We start from the raw sequence: 14097 nt of genomic DNA, 5'->3' as shown, positions 1-14097 counted from the left end.
GCTTTTCTTCTTGAAACGGTCAAGACCAGGAGGAGGGCGGCCACTTACAATGACTTCGCTGATCCTCAACCCGCTTCGATACCTCTTCTCAGCCTCGCTACGCACCGCATTCCAGCCCGACGTCCGACACAATCCCGTCGTGCTCAATGCGGACCGTCAGTCTGACGACGGATCCTTCCGCAACAAGGAGGAGCGACGTGGCTTTTCGCCACAGTATGTCGCGCCACTGCGGCCGCCCAGGACAAGCTTCGAGGCACAGAGGCTCTATAACCACCTCCGCACTGTCGCATGGTACCTAGACGCGATCCCCTTTCTGGGCAAGCAGCTGCCCTTCAACGTCGGCGTCGATGTGAGTCAGCTTCTGAGTACCTTCTCACGCCACGGCTCCCGCTGACAACGTGATTCAGTCCATCATTGGACTCATCCCTGGGCTCGGCGACTACATCGGCGTCGTTTTGTCGCTCTATGCTCTCTTTCTGAGCTGTCTCTTTGGTCTGCCCCTCGAGGTCATTGGATTCATGGTGGGTCGATGGCTCACTCGCAGGACCATGTTCTTGGCTGACCGCCAAAGCTCTTTAGCTCATCAACATTGTTCTGGATTGCGTTCTGGGTCTGGTCCCAATCGTCGGAGATGCGCTCGACGTAGCATTCAAGGCCAATCTTCGAAATCTAAGGCTGCTCGAGGACCACCTCGACAAGAACAAAGGCGTCTGCGGGGCCGGTCGCTTTAGCCTCACGTTCCCTCCTTCGAACCGCTTCTTGCCCCTCGAGTCGCCGCAGGCCGCCAGGGGTGCCATGCCGAGCGTCAACGAGAGCGAGAGCCGAGGGTGGCGACGAACGAGAAATGCCAACCAGACGGCGGCGACGTCGGATTTTGGTAGTGGGGCGATGGGCAGTGAGGCTCCTCCTGTCGCCCCTAACGGTGCATTTACCGATGCACAAGAGCAAGAAGTATGGAATGAAGAGGGCCCAGAGTACGTGTTCAGCACAATGCGATACGAGCAAAGAGGCGCTCGGATCGAAGATCTGATACCTGAAGAAGTGCTTGGGAAAGGGGGAAGGGGGACAAGCACGGAGGGGCAAGAGCTGGGAGGACAAATTCCTCTGCTCTCTCGTCATGTAGCAAGGATCGTCGAGGCGCGTAAAGCTGTGCGAGCTCGCTACAAAGGCTGGATTGACACGACAGTGGGCGATGTAGAGCTATCAACGGCTCTGAAGATCGCCCTGCAGAAGCGGCTTTCGAGCGAGTCAGGACTTCGGCGGGTCAGACTAGCACTTGACAGAAGGGGCGACATCGAGGTGACGGTCGCACCCATGTCGGCACCGGACAGTGAAGCCCCTCCCGCGCAAGTGAGGATCGATACGAGACCAATTGGAGAAGAGGCCCAGCGTGCTGGTGTCTTGCATTACAAGACGTCGAGCAGGCAAACCTACGACGAAGCACGCGAGAGAGTCGGAGCGACGCTTGGGATGTCCAACGTTTCCGTCGTGGATCCATGCTTCGACGTTCTACTCTGCCGACATGGGAAGAATGGATATGCAAACTCCAAGGGAAAGCTGCTCCTGACGGAAAGTAGCATCGCCAATATCATCGTCGAGGTCTTCCACCCTCATGCTTTCTACACGCCCACCGCCAGTCAAAGCGCACTCCTACCTGGGCTCATGCGAGGCGAGCTGCTGGAGCGAGGCCTGATTCAAGAGGCCGATTTGGCAGTCGATGACGTTGTTGACATGATCCGAGGAAACAGGGCACGCTTGTGGCTCTGCAATGCCCTTAGAGGCGTCTTTCCTGTTCAGCTACAATTCCACGACTGATGACAATGAACAATGCCCCCAGGAATGCATGCGATAGCCAGGCCGTGTGCTCTGCGGATCACCTGCGTAATGCGTTCAGGTGACCTTCCAACTTAGCGGAATATGGGGTAATAATACCATTCACTTTGTTGTCATTCAATACATGGACATGCCTGTGAAACAATCTTTCATCGAGGAGGTTCTGGCGACCAACATAAATACGAGGAGAATCTATGAACACCCGGCTCAACTAGCACGACAGCCTTTTGACCTGTTAACCACGCCGCCTTGCCTTTCCTTCCTCTTCCTCGTCATCGTCCTCGTCGTCTCCACCTCCCAAAGCATCCTCGTCCTCGTCGTCGCTCATCGACGGCGACTTGCGCTTGTTGGACAATGGAGCCAGCGTAGCTCGATTGAGCACCTCGGCAAAGTCCTGCAGCACGCCGTGCGGCTGTAGCGTTCCGTTCCCCTTGGTGTGCAACAGGTAATGTGCCGGCTGGGAGCCGATGCTGCTCCTCGCCCGGCCAGGTGTGCTCGCCCAGGCGGCGGAGGGTAAGAGTGTGTCGCGCAGGTGCCTCTGCTGGTTGACATCGGAGAAGCCAGTGGTACGAGCTGGGACAGGCGTCGGCAGGGAAAAGCATGGAGGGGGAAGCAGGGAAGTCTGGCGCATGCTTGCAAACGGCATTGCCACACATGACGTCGTTGACGAAGAAGATGACGAGGCTGACGAGAAGGGAGACCAGGCCGATGTTGGTCCAGAGTTCCTCTTTCGGAACGTAAATGATGCTTGTACGGCCGTAGGATCTTCCATGCCGGGCTCCTGGCTGTCATCTTCCTCACTGTCCTCCTCTTCTTCCGACACGGACGCGCGTGAGGATGTGTTAGATGGTGCTAGCTTTGGTTCCGCATTCTGTTGACATCGCCCGCGTTCCGCAAAAAGTTGCTGATGTATCTTCATCTGAGCAGCAGCAACTGACAGATCGAGCTGCAGTCGTCTGGCCACCTTTTGTACCTTGCCTTTGACTGCCCTCGTGTCGTCGTTTTTCAAAAAGACCCAGAGGGCAGCGAGGGTTGGTCGTATAGTTGCTACCTCTCCTTCTTGCGCTGTCTGCTGAGAGTAGAGGAGCGAGAGGGCTTCGATGAAGTACGAGGCTGTTAACGGAACTATCCGCCGTCTCAGTCCTTCCTCGTCATCGCCACCGTGCTCCATTACGCTTTTCGCAAGATGCTCGCCGACCTCTAGTACCGTCTTCCTCGTCTCATTTGCATTTCCCACCGTCAGGTCAAATTCCGCTACTGGGCTCTTGACGAGCGAGGCACAGAGCAGAAAGGACAGGTACGCGGGCTTGACGACGCTGTAGGGGTGCTTGCTGGCATGGGAAAGCGGCAGTGCATTCTGAACCTCGTCTTTGATTTTCGGAATAAGTTCCTGCACCGCCTTGAAGGCGTCCCGATCGACCGATGAGCCATCGGCAAGCTTGCAGGCGCAGCGCCGGTAGCGCTTGTCGAGCGACATGGCGAGGCAGTCGACATGAGCGAGGGCACGCAGCTGCTGGATCCCTCGCGCCAGATTGGACAACGTGGTGAAGTGTCCGCTGGTGTAGTCGAGCTCAAAGACGAGGCTACTGTGCTCGTCGAGCGGGGGAAGAGCTGCCGGCGAGGTCGGCGAGGAGTAGCCAGGCACGCCGACGTTAAGAGATTGTGACATCCACAAAAGCAGGCTCTGCTCGATCCAGTAGATGTTGCCAAGAAGCTCGAGCTCAAGTTGTGCAACGTCGATGCCGTTGATGCGCACTTCTGTCACCGTCACCATCGCTGTCGCCGCTGCCGCTCCCGTCGCTGCTGTCAAAGCGATCGATCCGTCGGAGTTCTGGGAAGAGAGGTCGAGGAGTGCATTGACGACGGCGCAGCACTGTCCTAGCATAATCGAGGCTCTTCTAGCGCGACCATTGAGCAAGAGACGCCAAGCTGTCAGGAGGAGTCCCTGTGCGATAGACAACGAGGGCTGGGTGGCTGAAACACTAAGCATGGCACTAGCCGCTTGATGGAGGATCTCCTCGCTCGAAGGAAGGCTGTCATATACGTCTGATCAACGCTGAGACCGACTCAGTCGAGCTAGGCCCTCTGTCAGGACAAGGTCGAAGATCCACGGCTCAAGGGATTCCTGCCGGTGTTGTTGCATAAAGGAGGTTTTGGACACGACGAGGGGCAGAATAGGATGCTCCGCAAAAGCCAGCTCAACGAGCTGAAGGTGGATCTGCCGGAGCGCCTTTGCCCCCATGTTCGAGGAAGCAGTCGATGCACGCATCTTGGGCAATGTGTGGAAATCGTGTTTGCCGACATCGAGGGCGCAGATGACTGAAAATGCTGGCGCCTCGCCTCCTCCATCATCGAGCTGGGAGATGGACCTGGCCGTAAGCCTGACGTGGTCTTCGATGACATCGAGGAGACAACCCTTGAATGGTCTCTGCCTCTTCTTCATTTCTTTCTTCTCTTGACGGCTTCCGTAGATGTTCGAGGCGGCCAGCTTTCCACGTCCTCGTCCCTCCCAAAAGTCGACAAAGCTCTTGGCGAGCACGTCACCGAGCGTCTCCTGCTGCTGCCCTTTGCTCTGCGGCACGAAGCAGGCGCTCGACTGCGACAGTAGGATGTTGGGGTCCACTGGCTCTGAGCAGGACGTGTCATTGACGGATGGTCGACATGTCCGGACCTTGACGGTTTCGTAGACGCCTGATGCGAAATCGCACCTTGAAATTTAGCTTCCTAAGCGCTGCCTCACTGTAGCCTAGAGAACACTCACATGGCATGCCCCTCTCGCTACATGCTTGACACCACGGCACCGTCTACCTCTCCATCGCCATCAGTTGCACTGCCTTCTCTACACATCAGGACAACCACTCACCCCCGAGCAGCTGTTGCATTCCCACAGTCAGCAAAAGGAAGCTGCACTGCGCCACGTTCAGAAGATAAATAAAAGCTCACCGCATTTTACGCTGGCGGCAAAAGGTGCACGACCTCCTCTGCTCCGTCATGTCGCCCTTAGCTTGCCCTCTGTCGATGAAAGTAACAAAGGGGCGAGAAGAAGGAGGAAGAGCAAGGTGAAGGGTAGGAAGAAGAAGGACTGGCGGGGGCAGGACCCACGCCCCGTCATTCCCAGGAAAGAGACGGAGGTAGTGGGTGGTGTCGTTGTTTTGACTACTCTACACTGGCGGAGTGTGGCCGTCTGCACAGCGTGTTCGCGCGGAGGTTGGCGGGCGCCTACAGGCTGCCTACACACGCGCGGGCGCGCACGCCCACTCGCCGCCGGATGACTGAGGTTCAACGCACAAGCCAGGCAACAGCAAAGGCACTGGTGCAACAGATGCATTGCATCAAGCGAGGGAATCGACGAGTTACAACCTTTATTTGCTCTTCTGGCCTTCGGCGACACGGCGGGAATAGTACTCGACCAGGGCGCCCTCGTCAAACGATTTTTCAAATGATGGCCGACGCCTGACGGCATTCCACCAGGCATTAAGCCGCGCAAACTTGTCCTCTGTTGTTACAGCCCTTTCGAGATGGACTTTGCTGTTGGGCAATAAGCCCTTCGACGACGCCAGCATCAGCCGGCCGAAGCTGTCGCATTGAGTCGAATCAAGTCGCAGGAGTCAGCTAACCAATTTAGCAAGGTAGACGGGAACGCTCACTCACAAAGGTGCAATGGCGACCTCTGCCAACGAGTAGCGGTTGCCCAAGAAGAAGGGTCCCACTCCAGTGCCAGCAACCCCGCTCGTCGTTGGTGGGAGCATGGCCTGGAACTGCAGCAGGGCCTCCTGCAGCCTGACATTCTCCTCAGCGTCCTGCTTCTCCATCGCACTCCGAATGTTGCCCCAGGCAATAACTTGGCTAAACCGTTCAATCAAGTACCGAACTCTTGCCCTGTCAATTGCCCTTCGTTCCACCAAAGATGGCCCCGTCAGCCCTCTCGGACATCTGCGTTTGAGAAGAGCAAGACACACTCACTCGGCAGGCAGAAGCGCGCTCTCGCCAAGCTGGTCCGCGTATTCTTCAGCAATGTATTCGGATATGACGAGACTCTCAGGGAGCTTGATCTCCGTCGTGGGACCTGCGTCGGCGTTGATGACGAGGACAGGCACTTTGGAGGCTGGGTTGATCTTGCTAGCGTACCATGATGGCTTGTTGTCCAGATCGATGTGCTCGCTCCGGAAGGCCAAATTGGTTTCGTACAAGGCAATCTCAGATCGCTGAGCATAGGGGCAGCGCTTCGATGTGTAGAGAACGAGCGAGGGCGAGGATGCAGAAACGGTCGTCATCTTTAGTGATATGGTGGTGTGAAGGGAAGTGAAGGTCTTGATGTTGCTCACTGCCGGCGTTAAGTGTTGGTGTGTGTGGAGGCGCGAAGACTTGAACGTGAATACTCGGCCGAAGGATCGAATTAGAGCTCTCTTCCCACTCCTCTCACCTTCGTCACCAGACAACCTCGTCAATCGAGAAGAAGTGCAAGCACACAGAACAAGGCTGCTTGCCGAGGTACTCATACATCTCAACCATGGCGCCACCTGGCATTCCCGATGAGGCGCTTCACAAGGTGAGTGAGCTCTTTCGCCAGGCGTGCTTGCGGTAACCTTTCCTGTCATGAAGGCACGCTGGAGCTGATCGTGTCGTAACGTCTTAAACAGGTCCTTCAACAAATCCAAGCGCAGGTGATCAACTCGTCGCGACAGCTGAATATGGTCCGAGCGCAGATGCAAGGGTGCGAGACCGCGCGCAAGCGGTGCGAGTTTACGATCAAGCAGCTCGATGACGAGGGTGATGTACCCATGTATCAGGGCGTTGGAAAGATGTGAGTACGAACTCCTGCTCTGTGGAGGAGGGACAAGGCTGAGTCAGAGATCTATCTCACAGGTTCATTCGGGAGGATAAGAGCAAGATCAGAGCAGAGATTGAGAAACGGATGAAGGACGTCGTGGAGGAGATTGCCAATCTGGCAAAGAAGCAAAAGGTCAGTCTATTCGTGCTTTTTTCTTGTCGTGGTGTGCATCGATAATCTGAATCCTCCTAATCTTGCGTCTCAGTTTCTCGAGAAGCAAGCAGGTGACGCTCAGGCGCACATGCGCGACATCTTCCAAGGGCTCGAGAAGCAGCAGCAGCAAGTGCAGGCTTCTTGATGTGCTGCTACCTCCGTCCTTGCTTCGAAATTCTGTACACTACCATCACCAGTCTCCCAGTTCAATCTACTGCCCTCTTGGGCATAAGCGGGGCTTTCTACCCCGTCGTTGTCTCGCAGATGTCATCGCTAGAAGACTTCGCGAAGGCTACGAGGCCATCGTCGTAGGTCCTCTATCATCAAAGGAGTGAGGCAGACTTACATAAGCCTACACGTGACCAATGCACCAATTCGCAACAAATAAAATCTGCGCACCTTGGCCTGTTCTTCTTCTTCTTTAGGATCCACTGTGAGTAGCACCATGCCCGCTTGGTCTGCCTTTTATGCTCTTGTTGACTGACAAGCTCTCTTTAGCCGCCAATGCCACACCCACTCGCGCCATCTTATGATCGGCGAGTTTATTTAGGGTGCCAAAACTCCCCTCGGTCTTACGAGGGGAAGGCGGAGGAGAACGATGTGATATCTTGGCAGCCATATAGGAATCTCGAGGCGTCCGATCGCTTCCATCGTGTCATCGAGAGCCGAAGTGCTGCGGGACATTTCCCACCCTTTCATTGCAATTACATGACTCATTATGTTGATACGATTACTACTGTTACTGCTGTTGCTGCCTCTGCTTTTGAGAACGATAGGCCTTGATGGCGCGATCTCTCTCGTCGACGAGGTCCTTTTGCCGCTTGAGTCCCCCACCTGCAGCCTTGTGAATTGGCTCCGGGAGCCTCGCTTTTTGTTTCTCTTGCTGTACTTCGCCTCCAGACAAGAGCGCGCGCAGCTCAGCCTTGCGCTTCTTTGCTGCCGCGCCCTCTCCACGGGGCGCCTTGGTAAGCGTGGGCGGGGCCTGGACGACGTCGTTGACGCTCCTCCTCTGGCTTGCCTTCTCAAACTCGAGCGCCTCTCGCTCCTTCTTGAGGTCTGCTTTAGAAGGCCCCCGATCTTTTCCGTCATTAGCAGCTCTGCGCTTGCGGAACCTCTCGTCCGCATCGTCGTCATCGTCGTCCTCAGCATCAGGCTGACTGCGCTTCTTTTTATTATCGCGCTTCTTGCTCGTGCTGGAAGACGTAGCCTTGATCGTCTGGCTGATTTCGCCCGCGTATGCATCCTCGACTCGTCTGTTCCACCTGCGTCAGCCTTGGGGCTTAGATCTTGCAGAAAAGAAGCCGCCTCCTCACCTGTTGAAGTCCCTCGCCCTCTCGCCCGGCCTCATCCTAAGCTCTTCCTTCTCCACCCCCGCTCCGTCAGCCTCCTTGCCCTTGCCCTTTACGTTTCCCTTTGCCCGCAATTTCTCTTCCTCCTGCTGCTTCCGTCTCTCGTGATAGGCCTTCTGGACCTGCTCGGCCTGCAGAATGCGCATGGCGCCCTTTGGCATCGTCGCAATCTCGAGCCGATTGGACGTCGTCGGCGCCAGGTCCTTGCCCCTGCCATATCGCCTCACGTCAGTACTCCGGCCCTCTCATAGAGAGAGAGACAGAACGCCAGTCACTCACTTGGAGGCACGGTCGGCCATCCTCACCGAGAACTTTGCCCGTTTGTGCGGCATGGTGTCCAATGGCAGTCGGGATGGTCTGTGGTGGAGGACGCACACCGAAGAACGAAGTAGACGGCCAAAAAAAAAATCAAAAATGTAAAGTTTAGACAGGCAAAAAATTTAGACTGGGACTGTGCGAGCAGTAGTAGAATGGAAGATCTTAGCTCACAACCCCGAATCGACTCGACGTGACGGGCGAGCGAGCGAGCCTGCGAGACGAAGAGAGATGCTACGGATACGGGGCGCGCACCAGGCCACCTTGAGGGCAAGGCCCCTCTTCTCGCATAGTAGCAGACCCGTCGTTGGCGTCGCTTCAAGTGCGACAGATGCGCGGCGGACCTTGTCTACCTCATTGCCCGTTGCGACCGAGGCGTCGGCGGCCGCCCAGCCGTACCTCCTCGAGCCCCTGGTCCCCTACCTGTCGTCCTTGCCCGACTTCTTGCACCTCCCCGACGGCAGCCACAAGTATGCCCTGAGCATCTTTCTGGGCACCTGGCTGCTCCGAACAGCCTTTACGCTGCCCGTGACGATCTGGCAGCGCAGACGGACTCGCCGCATGGTCGAGCAGGTCGGGCCGAGGTGGGAGCGCATCAAGGCGGAGCTTCCCCCCAAGATCCGAGCACGGTCCCGGAGGATGGGCCATCCCTATGAGCTCTTTCAGAAGGAGCTTCAAGTAGAGGTTCGTACTCGGCTCTCTCCTTCCCTCCTATTTGCAACATGACAGGATGACTAACGCCAAAAGGGCGCACCTTGTGCTTCCCTATACAGCTTCGAAAAGAGCTTCGGACACTGACGCAGCGGTACAAGTGCACGCCACTACCCACCTTTATCGTGCCGCTCGCCGTCAACGTGCCGCTGTTCATCTCCGTCTCGCTCCTGCTGCGCACGGCTCTCATCCTGCACGACCCCGCCGGCCTCTCGTCCGAGGCGATTCCCTGGTGGCGCCCGCCGGCCGAGCTCCAGGAGCGCTTCGACGCCAGCGCCAAGCTCCTGGCCGCGCGCGGCATCGAGGGCGAGGCGCTGGCGCAGCTCACCAAGATGCACGGGCCCACGCTGCAGGATGTCGACCGGACGATGCTGGGCCCCATTGGCCTGGGCATCTCGACGATGGCCAACGTCGAGCTGGGCCAGTGGCTTCGCAGGGGCCTGCGCGGGCCAAGGGAGGGCGAGGGGCACAAGAAGACGGGCAAGAAGACGGCTGATGGAAAGGAGATTGTCGAGGTGGATCTGGGCGTCATGAGGGAGTCGTTCATGGGCAACACCCTGCGGGTCATGAGCATTGTCTTTGTGGCCATCTCGAGCCAGGCGCCTGCGGTGAGTACCCGTGCCATGAACTACAGCAATGACAGGGTGCGCCGCTGACAGAGGAGCAATGGCGCTGATCACAGGGTCTCGTCGTCTATTGGCTCTCGTCTGCGAGCTACACACTCGTGCAAAATACCGTCTTGGCAATCTACGACAAGGCGACAGCAAAGACACCGACTTGAGCGCAATACATGCTATTAATAGACAAGGTTTGAGTTATGATACAGGCGCTGTCATAGTATCCGGCTCCTCCTCCTCGTGACAAGATCCTCGATCGCCAGTTTGACCGTCTCGTCCTCCTCTTCACTTCGCCTTCTCTGGCCTTGAATGCCCTTCCTCTTCCTCGGAGAGCGATTGATCTTCATCACGGTGCCTTCGCTCCGGATCTCCTCCTCCTGAGCCGCAGCCGCCGTTCTCCTCCTCCTCGAGGTGAAAGGGAGTCGATAGTCCCCTTCAACCTCGGTGGGGACCGACGACGGCGCAGTCGGCACTTCTGATGGCTCCGAGATGGACTCGATCTCGGGGGGTGGTGAAAAGACACGACTTGCAGCCGATCTCCATCGATGCAGGGCCGTATTTGCCTCTGGGAGGGGCTGCTCCGGCTCTGCTTCCCTCTCTTCAAGCACGCCTCTGCGCCGAGCTGTTGGCGTGGTGGGACGTGCCTGAAGATCGGCAGATTCGATGAGCGAGGACGTCCACCCCAGCTCCCTGATGCGGTCGGCTGTTTCCTCGCGCTCGTCGCTCCTCTCCGTTCGGGCCTGGCCCCTCACGCTGGAGCTGCGTCTTGGTCTGAGCGTCTGTCTCGCTACTTGCTTCCTTGGGTCTGGGCTCGACGAAAAGGGACTGCTTCTCCGCGCTTGGTGCGTCGTCGCGCGCAGCCTCGCCGCCGCAGAGGGCCCACCAAAGCGAGCGGCTGCCCTAAGCTTGCGCTTCGTCTTTGCCTTGTCCATCCAGTGGTAAAAAGCCTTTGCAAACATGGCTCGCCGGTCCGTTTGCTCAGCCACCCGTTTGCCCTGTGCGAGTGGCAGCGTGTCTCTCCACTTAAAGAGGGCGTGCGAGAGGATGAGGGCCTGGTGGAACCGTATCGCAGGCAGGCAGTCTGTCCGTCTCTCCCACACGGCCAGGCACCTCGCCATGGCCGCCTGCTGCCTGGCGTCGAGCACCGCGTTCTCGATCGGCCTCAGGCTCGTCTCGACCAGCCGATCATACCACGCATCCCAAGCAGCCCTCATCTTCGCCAGAGCCTGCCTCTTTTGGAACGCGTCTACCTTCTCCCTGCGGACTCGCTCCATGCGCATCGAGGCCAGCCAGTGGTGGAAGATGCGCCGGGCAGACTCTTCGCGCTTGACATCGACGAAGCTCTTACACAGCTTCGACCGATCCTCGTGGCGCTGGCAACGTCGCACCCAGTGATCCCAGCCCCGCCGCACGAGGAGGCCGTCGCGCATATCGCCAGCCTCGAGCAGGGCGGCCCTTCGGTCGATGACCTGTGCGGTCCAGCGAGTCAGGCAGGAGCGCGACAGCCTCTCATCGGCCCTCGCCTGGAAGACCGCGACGGCGAGTCTCTCGCGCTGTCGCTCTGCGGTGAGGTCTCTCCAGGCGGCCCAGGCTGCACCGAGCAGCGAGACGTCCTTTGCTTGGAGCACGCCCTCGAGCCTCGCCCGTCGAACAGCCTCGGTCCACGCGCCAAACGCCTTTCGCTTGGTGAGATGCACCTCGACGACCTCTGCCTTTCTCTCGTTGGCCCTGATCTTGTCCAACCGATCCCGCCAGGCATTGAATGCGGCAGCCCGCACCTTTCGGCAGTCCCGCTGGGCAGCGAGGCTTTGAGATGCTACGACTTGAAGAGTGACGTGCCTCCACGATGCAAATGTGGCCTCCATTGTCCGCGCTCTCCGCTTCTCTTCTAGGACTGCCTGCCTGGCCTCGAGGTCGTCGCGCAGGGACCTGAAGTGGCCCAACCACTGCTGGAAGCGGGCCGTGACGACTCTGGAGCTCGTCACACGGCGCAGGAGCTCCTCACGTTCGCGGAGCACCCACACTTTGATGCACGTTTGCTTCGTCTTGCTCTCTCGCCATTGGACCAGCTTTGCCGCCCCTTCGTCCATCTCCTGCAGTGTGCGAAGTCGCGCGACCCACGACCCAAACGCCGACCGCTTGCTTCGTCTTGCACGCCATCGGTCCGCCAGTGCCTCCTTTCTCCGGACTGAGGCCTTCGACGCTCGTGCGGCGGACCACTGGAGCAGATAGGCTCGCTGCAGTCGGTGGTTCGCAAAAGTATTGGCGAGCATCGAGAGAGAGGCCTTTCGCCTCCACAGCTGCCAGCTCTCCTGAACCAGTCGGTGCTCCCTCTCCGTCGTGATCCGGCTTTCGGCCTGGGATAGTGTCGTTGTAACAGTCCACTGCTGCCATGTTCGGCGGAGCAGATCACTGTCGAGATCGCGCCGGAGCTGCTGCTCGTGTTCGTCGAGGAGCGTGCTTCTCTCCAGCTGGATCCTCCAGAGCGCCAGTGCACCCGAGAGCAAGTGAGTCTGCCTGAAACGCCGTGCGACCCGGTCGAGGAAGGCGTCCCTCCAGGTGTCCAGCGCTCCCCGCAGCACCTGCGCCTCGAAGTTGGACCGTGTCTGCTCGAAGGCGCCTCTGAGCTCGCTTCGCCTCGCCTCTCGCCTTTGCTGGCGCTGTGCCTCGGCCATCCTGATCCAGCGCCGCCACGCACGAAGCTGGCATCGGACGAGGTCGAGTTTCCCAGCCGTCACCAGCCTCGTCTCCCTCTTCTGCCAGCTGGTCCTCCATTGCACCAGTGCCTTGGCCTTGACCACCTCGTCTCTGGCCCGCCTCGTCTGCTCTTCCATGCGCTGGTGCTGTCTATACAGAGTCGTCCACCACGTCAGACACTTGCGAGTGAGTGTCGATGCAAGCACCGAGTCGGCTTTGCGATAGAGCGACCGCCGGGTCTCTTCCTCCTCTGCTTCCTTCCTTGCCTCGTCGGCCTGCCGCTGCGCCTCACGCTCTGAGCGTGAGCGAGCGACGACATCTTCGAAGCGCCGCTGGGTGGCCGTGTCCCGCCGCAGTCGTCTCTCCTGTCGCTCCTGGAGCGGATCGAGCTGCAGCCTGTTGAGTCCATCGACAATGTTGTTACTGTTACTGCTTTTGTTGTCGCTGCGTCCGCTGCCTTGCGGTTCCTTTCGCTTCAGTCCTTGATGGTCTGGCCGTCCCGCTGGGTGATGCCGCGCAGGAAATGCCAGCTCGCTCTGGCTGCGTGGTAGCCTCTCAGCCCTGGACGAGACGTGCGAAGGAGGCGCCTCGTCGTCGCTCGCGCTCTCGACCCGTGCTTGGCGCCCCTCGTCTGCAAATCGAAGCTGGCGTCGTGCGAGGCCCATGTCTGAAGTGGCAGCCTTTGTAGCGCTGGTGGCTTTTGCAGAAGAAGTGGAAGCGGCGGTGGCAGCGGCAGCAGTGGCAGCAGCGACCAGCGAGCCAGCCTGTGCACTAAGTTGCTCCATCCTCGCCCTCAGCGCCTCGATCTCACCCGATCTCTGCGACTGAGACTGCGGTGCTTGTTCGTCTCTCCTCCGATGGAGGAGCGCATTCACCGATGGGCTCGCGTCTGCATCTCGGCTATTGAGCGTGGGCTGGTAGCGCCGCGGCGTTTCCTCGACTGGCGAGTCATCTTCGGAGGTGTCCTTGGCGGGGCTGCTCTCGTCGTCGCCCAAAGACGCGCTCGTGGCCTCGCCATCGCTGGCGACGCGGGGCTCGAGGCCAATGGCCATCCTGACGGCGTCCCAGCGCTGGTTCCAGTCCTTTCCCCGGACTTGGATAAGCCGGAGAAGCGTGTCCCAGAGGTACGCGTCCCGCTCCTCTGCAAGCTTGTCGTCGCCATCGTCATCGTCGCCGCGCTCGCCGTCTCGTTGACTGGCTTGGATCGTATTGTAGGCCCGCTTGAGGCTGGCAAAGTCGGACGCGCCCTGGGGAAGCAGGTCGATGACCTCGTCAAAGAAGTCGACATCGCGCTCAGAAAGGCCGACAAAGGCTGTCGAAAGGCTGAAGCGGCTCGACGTGGCCGTCGATGAGGCCAGCGACGGCGTTGCCGAGGCCGCCGACGAGAGGCCTCCTCGTTCTCTTCCTCCTCTGGCCGCGACGGCGTACATGGGTGACGAGCCAGCGGGGGGCGGGCGAAGGGCGTGATTGTGCTGACGGCTGCTCATCGCGCCGCCGTCTTGGTATTGATCTGCAGCATCTTGCCGCGGTCGCCTGCCTTCGCTCTTGGGGCGCAACACCTTCTCGAGTTGTCGGGCCTGTCGTCGCGTCG

At 58.9% G+C, this 14097-nt stretch overlaps 8 protein-coding genes across 8 annotated transcripts; 3 read left to right on the top strand and 5 right to left on the bottom strand.

Moving 5' to 3' along the window:
- Window positions 1–9: 9 nt before the first annotated feature.
- FA10DRAFT_302477 (hypothetical protein) lies at window positions 10–2165 on the top strand. The gene is made up of 3 exons (XM_025525122.1): window positions 10–349; window positions 408–521; window positions 580–2165. Exons 1-3 carry the CDS (start codon window positions 50–52, stop codon window positions 1813–1815), a joined length of 1650 nt encoding a protein of 549 aa, XP_025376296.1. The 5' UTR covers window positions 10–49; the 3' UTR covers window positions 1816–2165.
- FA10DRAFT_135770 (hypothetical protein) lies at window positions 1942–4038 on the bottom strand. The gene has a single exon (XM_025518007.1). The coding sequence runs from the start codon at window positions 3821–3823 to the stop codon at window positions 2069–2071; it is 1755 nt and encodes a 584-aa protein (XP_025376295.1). The 5' UTR covers window positions 3824–4038; the 3' UTR covers window positions 1942–2068.
- On the bottom strand, window positions 3479–5099 carry FA10DRAFT_302475 (hypothetical protein). Its single transcript, XM_025525121.1, has 4 exons — window positions 4777–5099; window positions 4697–4706; window positions 4595–4637; window positions 3479–4524 (listed from the first exon to the last, which is right to left on the bottom strand). Exons 1-4 carry the CDS (start codon window positions 4824–4826, stop codon window positions 3884–3886), a joined length of 744 nt encoding a protein of 247 aa, XP_025376294.1. The 5' UTR covers window positions 4827–5099; the 3' UTR covers window positions 3479–3883.
- Window positions 5100–5168: 69 nt separating this feature from the next.
- On the bottom strand, window positions 5169–6161 carry FA10DRAFT_267700 (hypothetical protein). Its single transcript, XM_025522021.1, has 3 exons — window positions 5797–6161; window positions 5485–5724; window positions 5169–5409 (listed from the first exon to the last, which is right to left on the bottom strand). The coding sequence occupies exons 1-3, from the start codon at window positions 6105–6107 to the stop codon at window positions 5196–5198; spliced, it is 765 nt and encodes a 254-aa protein (XP_025376293.1). The 5' UTR covers window positions 6108–6161; the 3' UTR covers window positions 5169–5195.
- A 90-nt stretch (window positions 6162–6251) lies between these two features.
- FA10DRAFT_267698 (Prefoldin) lies at window positions 6252–7442 on the top strand. The gene is made up of 5 exons (XM_025522020.1): window positions 6252–6382; window positions 6474–6637; window positions 6700–6796; window positions 6870–7250; window positions 7316–7442. Exons 1-4 carry the CDS (start codon window positions 6344–6346, stop codon window positions 6960–6962), a joined length of 393 nt encoding a protein of 130 aa, XP_025376292.1. The 5' UTR covers window positions 6252–6343; the 3' UTR covers window positions 6963–7250; window positions 7316–7442.
- A 38-nt stretch (window positions 7443–7480) lies between these two features.
- FA10DRAFT_267697 (hypothetical protein) lies at window positions 7481–8537 on the bottom strand. Its single transcript, XM_025522019.1, has 3 exons — window positions 8446–8537; window positions 8131–8376; window positions 7481–8070 (listed from the first exon to the last, which is right to left on the bottom strand). The coding sequence occupies exons 1-3, from the start codon at window positions 8496–8498 to the stop codon at window positions 7557–7559; spliced, it is 813 nt and encodes a 270-aa protein (XP_025376291.1). The 5' UTR covers window positions 8499–8537; the 3' UTR covers window positions 7481–7556.
- A 117-nt stretch (window positions 8538–8654) lies between these two features.
- FA10DRAFT_267696 (hypothetical protein) lies at window positions 8655–9997 on the top strand. The gene is made up of 3 exons (XM_025522018.1): window positions 8655–9165; window positions 9255–9800; window positions 9875–9997. The coding sequence occupies exons 1-3, from the start codon at window positions 8713–8715 to the stop codon at window positions 9971–9973; spliced, it is 1098 nt and encodes a 365-aa protein (XP_025376290.1). The 5' UTR covers window positions 8655–8712; the 3' UTR covers window positions 9974–9997.
- Window positions 9978–14089, bottom strand: FA10DRAFT_267695 (hypothetical protein). Its single transcript, XM_025522017.1, has one exon. The coding sequence runs from the start codon at window positions 13991–13993 to the stop codon at window positions 10025–10027; it is 3969 nt and encodes a 1322-aa protein (XP_025376289.1). The 5' UTR covers window positions 13994–14089; the 3' UTR covers window positions 9978–10024.
- Window positions 14090–14097: the final 8 nt, after the last annotated feature.

This window comes from Acaromyces ingoldii (genome assembly GCF_003144295.1).
Source record: "Acaromyces ingoldii strain MCA 4198 unplaced genomic scaffold FA10scaffold_4, whole genome shotgun sequence".
In the NCBI taxonomy this organism is placed as follows: Eukaryota; Fungi; Basidiomycota; class Exobasidiomycetes; order Exobasidiales; family Cryptobasidiaceae; genus Acaromyces; species Acaromyces ingoldii.
The sequence above is the reverse complement of the archived record's forward strand: the minus strand, read 5'-3'. Positions and strand labels throughout refer to the sequence as shown.

Excerpts from the sequence above, each read along its gene's own strand:
- FA10DRAFT_302477 (XM_025525122.1), top strand. The coding sequence starts at position 50 with ATGACTTCGCTGATCCTCAACCCGCTTCGATACCTCTTCTCAGCCTCG. Across the intron at positions 350-407 it reads CCTTCAACGTCGGCGTCGAT|TCCATCATTGGACTCATCCC; the intron begins GTGAGTCAGCTT and ends AACGTGATTCAG. Across the intron at positions 522-579 it reads TCGAGGTCATTGGATTCATG|CTCATCAACATTGTTCTGGA; the intron begins GTGGGTCGATGG and ends AAAGCTCTTTAG.
- FA10DRAFT_135770 (XM_025518007.1), bottom strand. The coding sequence starts at position 3,823 with ATGCTTAGTGTTTCAGCCACCCAGCCCTCGTTGTCTATCGCACAGGGA.
- FA10DRAFT_302475 (XM_025525121.1), bottom strand. The coding sequence starts at position 4,826 with ATGACGGAGCAGAGGAGGTCGTGCACCTTTTGCCGCCAGCGTAAAATG. Across the intron at positions 4,525-4,594 it reads TAGCGAGAGGGGCATGCCAT|GCGTCTACGAAACCGTCAAG; the intron begins GTGAGTGTTCTC and ends ATTTCGCATCAG.
- FA10DRAFT_267700 (XM_025522021.1), bottom strand. The coding sequence starts at position 6,107 with ATGACGACCGTTTCTGCATCCTCGCCCTCGCTCGTTCTCTACACATCG. Across the intron at positions 5,725-5,796 it reads AGCGCGCTTCTGCCTGCCGA|GGCAATTGACAGGGCAAGAG; the intron begins GTGAGTGTGTCT and ends GGTGGAACGAAG. Across the intron at positions 5,410-5,484 it reads GAGGTCGCCATTGCACCTTT|CTTCGGCCGGCTGATGCTGG; the intron begins GTGAGTGAGCGT and ends TCAATGCGACAG.
- FA10DRAFT_267698 (XM_025522020.1), top strand. The coding sequence starts at position 6,344 with ATGGCGCCACCTGGCATTCCCGATGAGGCGCTTCACAAG. Across the intron at positions 6,383-6,473 it reads CCGATGAGGCGCTTCACAAG|GTCCTTCAACAAATCCAAGC; the intron begins GTGAGTGAGCTC and ends CGTCTTAAACAG. Across the intron at positions 6,797-6,869 it reads ATCTGGCAAAGAAGCAAAAG|TTTCTCGAGAAGCAAGCAGG; the intron begins GTCAGTCTATTC and ends CTTGCGTCTCAG.
- FA10DRAFT_267697 (XM_025522019.1), bottom strand. The coding sequence starts at position 8,498 with ATGCCGCACAAACGGGCAAAGTTCTCGGTGAGGATGGCCGACCGTGCC. Across the intron at positions 8,377-8,445 it reads ATGGCCGACCGTGCCTCCAA|GGGCAAGGACCTGGCGCCGA; the intron begins GTGAGTGACTGG and ends GCGATATGGCAG. Across the intron at positions 8,071-8,130 it reads AGGGCGAGGGACTTCAACAG|ACGAGTCGAGGATGCATACG; the intron begins GTGAGGAGGCGG and ends CAGGTGGAACAG.
- FA10DRAFT_267696 (XM_025522018.1), top strand. The coding sequence starts at position 8,713 with ATGCTACGGATACGGGGCGCGCACCAGGCCACCTTGAGGGCAAGGCCC. Across the intron at positions 9,166-9,254 it reads AGAAGGAGCTTCAAGTAGAG|CTTCGAAAAGAGCTTCGGAC; the intron begins GTTCGTACTCGG and ends TTCCCTATACAG. Across the intron at positions 9,801-9,874 it reads TCTCGAGCCAGGCGCCTGCG|GGTCTCGTCGTCTATTGGCT; the intron begins GTGAGTACCCGT and ends CGCTGATCACAG.
- FA10DRAFT_267695 (XM_025522017.1), bottom strand. The coding sequence starts at position 13,993 with ATGAGCAGCCGTCAGCACAATCACGCCCTTCGCCCGCCCCCCGCTGGC.